Source organism: Cordyceps militaris (assembly GCF_000225605.1).
Source record: "Cordyceps militaris CM01 unplaced genomic scaffold CCM_S00005, whole genome shotgun sequence".
Lineage (NCBI taxonomy): Eukaryota > Fungi > Ascomycota > Sordariomycetes > Hypocreales > Cordycipitaceae > Cordyceps > Cordyceps militaris.
Window position 1 is genome coordinate 1,160,633 of NW_006271973.1, and position 5,585 is coordinate 1,166,217.

The window sequence follows — 5,585 nt, forward strand, 5'->3', positions numbered from 1 at the left end:
CCTGGAACGCGGGCGTCTTGCGCCACGCCGTGTTGTAGTACTTGGAGTCCTTGCCGACCAGGCCGCTGACGCGCACCGCAAAATGCGTCACCCGGCCTAGATCCCTGCCCGCCGTCTGCGCCAGCGCCCACGTGAAGCGCGGAAAGTAGCGCTGATTCTCCGCGACCGACAGCGTGGCGGCGGCGGCACCACCCCCCACCGTCGCGGCGTAGGCAATCAGGTCCCGCGCCGCCGCCACATCCGGCGCGACCGGCTTCTCGGCAAGTACGTGCTTGCCGGCGGCCAGGGCGGCGCGCACAAAGGCCGGCTGCGCGGGGATGGGGAGCGCAATGGCGACGGCGGAGATGTCGGCCCGGGCGAGAAGGTCCGCGAGGGTGCGGCCGGCCGCGTCTTCGGCGTAGAGGTCCGGGCGGGTCGGGAGCTGCGACGCGGCGGCCTCGGCGGACTGGAGGGAGCGCGAGAAGATGGCTTTGAGGGAGAGGAGCTCACATTGGAGGATGGCGGGCTGGGGTGAAGCAGGTTAGCGGACGGGGACTAAGGAGTGCTTCCGGCGGCGGAGAAGGGGGGGTTCACAATGTGCTGCTCTTTGACAAAGATGCCGCTGCCAATGATGGCAACTCCGATTGGCGCCATGGTCTGTCTGCTTTGTGGTTGGGGTTGGATGGAAAGCACTGCAATGCATGTGACATGTGAGAGAGACGAGTGCCAAGACACCTAGGTGTGTTGGCCAAAGAAATAGTCGTTGGGGTTCTTGAGAACAAATGCGGGGAGGCATGATATCATACAGTTAGACGGCACCCACACAAGTGCCCCTGCTCAATCTTGCCCTAGATATCATAGTTTCATGATGCGCCCCGCCTTGGTGAAGAAGTTATCGACAAGTGGCGTGTACAAAAGAACATGAGTTATAGTATGTATATACATGGAAAAGTGCAGAAATAACTAGAATTCCACTCAAGCGCTCCCAGCTCACACCGCGTCTGAGCGGTTTGATTCTCTCAATCCAGCACTGTCTTTTGTCTCTCATCCCCACTTGCCTGCCTCTCAGCGTTCAGCGATCCCTTTATGCTTCCTCAAATCGATACAGCTGCTCGATATGCAGCCTTGTACAGTGCCGCCATCGACGCTCGCGCCGCGCCCTCTCGTCGTCGACCTCGAGCAGCCTGCGCGCCGAGCCCGCGACGACGACGACAGCGGTGTCATCATGCTCTTCGACGTGGCTGACGTCAAAGGTCTGCAGGTAGACGCGCGCGAGCAGGATGCGGATGCGCGGGGCCGCCGACTTGTTGTGATGCCGAAGCCGGCTTCGTTTCATAGACACGGCCACCATGGTGTGTGTGCTGTGTCGACTCGGCGCTGAAGATGGGTGGATTTTTCGTCCGCCTTGGTCAATACGACATTGGAATTGCAGTCATGGAAAAAGGGGCCGAGGGCAAAAGCCAGAGGTTATGTCTTGGTCGATATAGTTCTTCTGTGGTGGCAGAATGATGGACCGCAGAAAGTTCAGCTCACTGGGCGGGAATGGCCTGGGGGCAAATCACGGCTCGGCGCAGAAAAAAAAAAGCCAAAAGTTACACATCACGGTGCATGTACAGACCACCTCGCGGCGCTGCACACCATCATCATACGTGGAAGTGCATGCAGCTAATAAGCCGACCCCCCGGCTACGTATTCGAAGCTGTTCCTGATATCTCCCGCATCGTGCAAGGTTGACCTGCTCAACCGTCGAGGAAACCCAGTAGACCATGATGATCCGGAGCCCGCGTTCCATTTGAGCATTGCATTTCAACGTTCTGTAATCAATCATAACCGCCATCTATATAGTTGACTCTTCGTCCCGACTCCGTAACTATGTAGTCCCGTAGCCTCCCCATCGTACTTCGCCAGCGTGGCCTTGCATGAGCACTACATCTGCCAGCCTATCCATGCAAACATCCCACCATTCACCTCTCTTGCCCACCCACACCATTGATTTGCTGTTCCAACTAATTACGGGCGGTAACAAGGCTGCAGGATATACTGCCTAAGGCCTGTCTAGATGCACATCTCTTGTCAAGACGGACGTTAAGCACTCTGTATGTTTTGCCTCTATAATTTCATCTCGTAGATTGAAGAAGCTGCAAAATCACCGCCGCTTCATCACAATTATATACCGAAACTCGTGAGAAACAGTCACATACGACCATAGAGGACAGAAAAAACTGGGTCCCGTCCGCTCCCCAAAAGTCAAGCTGTCCATCGGCAGATTAGTAGTTGGGTCGGTGACGACCAGCGAACACCGGCTGTTGTATGTTTTTACTTTTTGTCGTGTCTTGACTTTTTTACTCCTTTTTAATCTGAATGATTGAGCAATTCCGTAAAGAACGAGGCTCGAAATTTCCAAGACCCAATTTGTATTTGCAGTGCAGCTGTTCCTAGTCCAGTATTTAGTGGGCACCTGAAGGCTACTTAGGTACCTCAGAACTACGAGAGCTATAAAAGTATCGCTCTCATAAGTAGGTGATACAAGCCATGGGATGCACTTCCAAGTCGAACAAATTCATGAGCGCATCAAGTCATTCATTGTCCAACTGATCAAATAAGTACATAGAAATGTCAACACCTTTGGTGCTTGCCCGACCCCGCGAGAACGAATCGCCCAAAAGTATTGCCTCCCCGCTGACGCCAAATTCCCGCTCTTGTGGTATCTTTGCCGCCCAATTTCCCCCAAAATAGAGATTTATACATCGGCCAAAGAAAGAGAAGAAACTCCAAAACATCATCATGTCATTTACACAAGTTCGTCCGCATCGTCCATGTCTTCCTCAATCCCCTCCAAAAAGTCAATCCCGTCATACTTTGCGACCGCCGGCAAGTCCTCCTTGATCGGGAACCCAAACTTGGCCACCCCGGCTTCACCCCCCACGATACCTACCGGCGCGACCGGATGTCCTTCTCGCAGCCATTTTTGCAGCTTCAGCGCCGCCCGGGACACTTCGATGCAAATGTGCCAGTTGTCCAGTCCGATCGACAGCAGCGCCACCACCATGAGCATCTTGGAGAAGCGCGCCGGCGCCGTGTCGTGCCCGCTCGGAACGAGTCCAATCGTGATCCAGTGGTAGACGCCGAGAATTGTCTTCCACTGCGCCAGCGGCACCTCCCATATATTCATCCAAATCTGTAGAAACTCATTCGAGTCGCACACCTGGCTCGTCGGCAAGCGGGCCAAGATGGCGCGGCAGTAGATGAGCGCCACGTGACGAATCACGCGGTACATGAGGTCCGGACGCGCGCCCGCCGCCGCGAAATGGTCGCTGCCGCTGCGCGCGGGGGACGTGTTGGGCGTCAGGGAGGCCTCGTCTTTTGGCGTACCGCTTTCGAACACGCTGCTGGCGTACGTGTTTTCCGGTGAGGACCCGTCCCAGCGCGCACTCGTGCCCGTGGAGGTTCTGTCCGCATTCGAATCGGCATCTATCAACGTTGGCTGTTGGCCGTGGTGTTGCGGCATCTGCTGCGTTCTCTGCTGGTGCATCTGCAAGTCTTCCTGCTGCTGCTGCTCCTTGCAGCTCCGCTTGGGCACGTTCTCGGGGAGCATGGAGATGCGCTGGTAGGTCCAGGCCGCCAATTCGGCCACCTTTTGGAGATTTTCTGGCGTTTGGTGTTCGGGGAGGTCGAGAACGAGTTTAAGCAGGTTTCGCATGTCGTCGAGAAGCTGGTTCGCGTTGGGGTGTAGGCTGAGCGTAGAGGCCGAGCTAGCAAATGGCGGCCAGTCTGACATGAGGGGTGAGTTAAAGGATACTTGGTACGGCACCATGAATTCATCTTTAAACTCGAATCCTTCCTTGTCAAACATAGAGGCCGGGACTTCGTGAGCGAGGGCGATGGTGATGTCATCCCTGGGCCATGAATTAGTAGTGCAACATGTTGGCTGCATTTGTGTCTTACGTGATGACAGTCTTGGCGAGGAAACCCTGCATGCCCAAGGTCTGAAAGCCTCCTCGAATTTTAATCATGGATTTCAGGCCGAGCATGTGGGCGTGCATCTCCTCGGTCGTTCCCCAGTACCACGAGTCTAGCACCATCTGGGCGGTGCCCATGATGACTTCATCACTGAGGTTCTTGCCGACTTTGGCGATGTGTTCGTTGATAAGTTTGTGCACGGCGCTCTTGTGTGCCCAGACGACCATTTTAGGGACCTGGCCAGTCTCGTTCAAGAAGCAAGCGGACGTGTAGAGGATGATTTGCAGGTTGAGCGGCGACTTGATGGAGAGAGGGACCCAGTGCTTCATGAATCGATTCGTCGGGTTCGGGGCGCCATCCACCACTGCTTTAAATCGGCAAAGTAGTTGCAAATCTATATACTGTTAGGAACACGATATGGAGAGGGATCTGCCAGGAGTAAAAAGTACATATTCGAACAAGCTCAATGTTTAACTTGTTGAGGGTCATGGGCAAGTTGTGGAGGTGATCTTCGTAACTGCTCACTTGCAGCGGTGGTCTCGTCGCGCGCTCCGCCATGCGCAACAGCGCTCTCGAGTCTAGGGTATATTCATCATTGACAATCTTATTGGCAAAGTTGACTCGGACCTGGAGGATCGTCTTGAGCAGGGTCCGCATGTTCTGGGGCTTCAGGATGCCGGTTTCGTCCTTGACAATAATCTTGAAGGGCTGCTCCTTGCCACCAGTGCCGCTGTTGGTTTTGGAATGAAGCTTGCTTTCGTCGTTTTCCGTGTCTTGTGAGCCTTTCAAGGCCCGGCCCGAGTTTTGGCGTCGGGGGAACTTGACAGAATACGATTGGGAGCCATTCTTTTCGATTTGGTCACGCGTCTCGCGCTCCAGCTGCAGAATGGCGTCTTGTAACTCGCTCACGTCGAGATGCGAATAGGCCGGGCCTTCCACGACGACCTTGACATCGTTGGGCCGCGTACCTCCTTGGCTTGATGATCTACGGAGGGTTGATTTGAGCAAACGAGTTGTGGAGTGGTACCGCAATTTGGACCTACCTTCTTGTGGGGGTGGTTGTATATTCACATGTTGTTTGAGGGAATCTTCGAAGGCAATTTGTGCAAGGTTGGCCTTGGGAACACTTTTGAAGGTTAGTAGGGGTCAGTAGCAATGCGGCATGTCGGGGCGATGACGAATGTATGGTAACGTTATACACTTGCTCGTCGCTTATACACTCGACTGCTGGTACACGAATGATTTAAAAAAGCGCAACCAACCAACGGTCAGGGCTGGGGTTGGGCTATAGTACAATGGCCTTCAACCCAACAAACAGCAACTAGGAAGCAGCACCAATTCAACAACTCACCTTTTGCTTTCGACGGCGACATTCTGTGCACGATGTGGCATATCTCGCCTTTCCCTGGCCACGCTGGGATTGCGATCCCTGCGCTTGGGGATTGGCAGACATTGCAAAAGTATCCCGCCGCAGGTAGGACGAGGTGTAGCGGAGGGGGGGCGCAAGGCCCAGGTGAGCGGCGGCGGCACTGATAACGGGCCGGCGTGAGGCGCACCAATATATGTGTGAGAGCGATATACGGTGTCAGAATTGGTGAAAGCGGCGGAGTTGTTGGAAAAGAGATGTTATTTCGAAACGGCCAATT

The 5,585-nt window shown here is 54.7% G+C and overlaps 2 protein-coding genes across 2 annotated transcripts; both read right to left on the bottom strand.

Moving 5' to 3' along the window:
- Window positions 1-1,063: 1,063 nt before the first annotated feature.
- On the bottom strand, window positions 1,064-1,330 carry CCM_06735 (uncharacterized protein; the record flags this gene model as incomplete). Its single annotated transcript, XM_006671875.1, has 1 exon — window positions 1,064-1,330. The coding sequence occupies one exon, from the start codon at window positions 1,328-1,330 to the stop codon at window positions 1,064-1,066; it is 267 nt and encodes an 88-aa protein (XP_006671938.1).
- A 1,440-nt stretch (window positions 1,331-2,770) lies between these two features.
- On the bottom strand, window positions 2,771-5,331 carry CCM_06736 (uncharacterized protein; the record flags this gene model as incomplete). Its single annotated transcript, XM_006671876.1, has 4 exons — window positions 2,771-3,875; window positions 3,925-4,333; window positions 4,389-5,065; window positions 5,291-5,331. The coding sequence occupies 4 exons, from the start codon at window positions 5,329-5,331 to the stop codon at window positions 2,771-2,773; spliced, it is 2,232 nt and encodes a 743-aa protein (XP_006671939.1).
- Window positions 5,332-5,585: the final 254 nt, after the last annotated feature.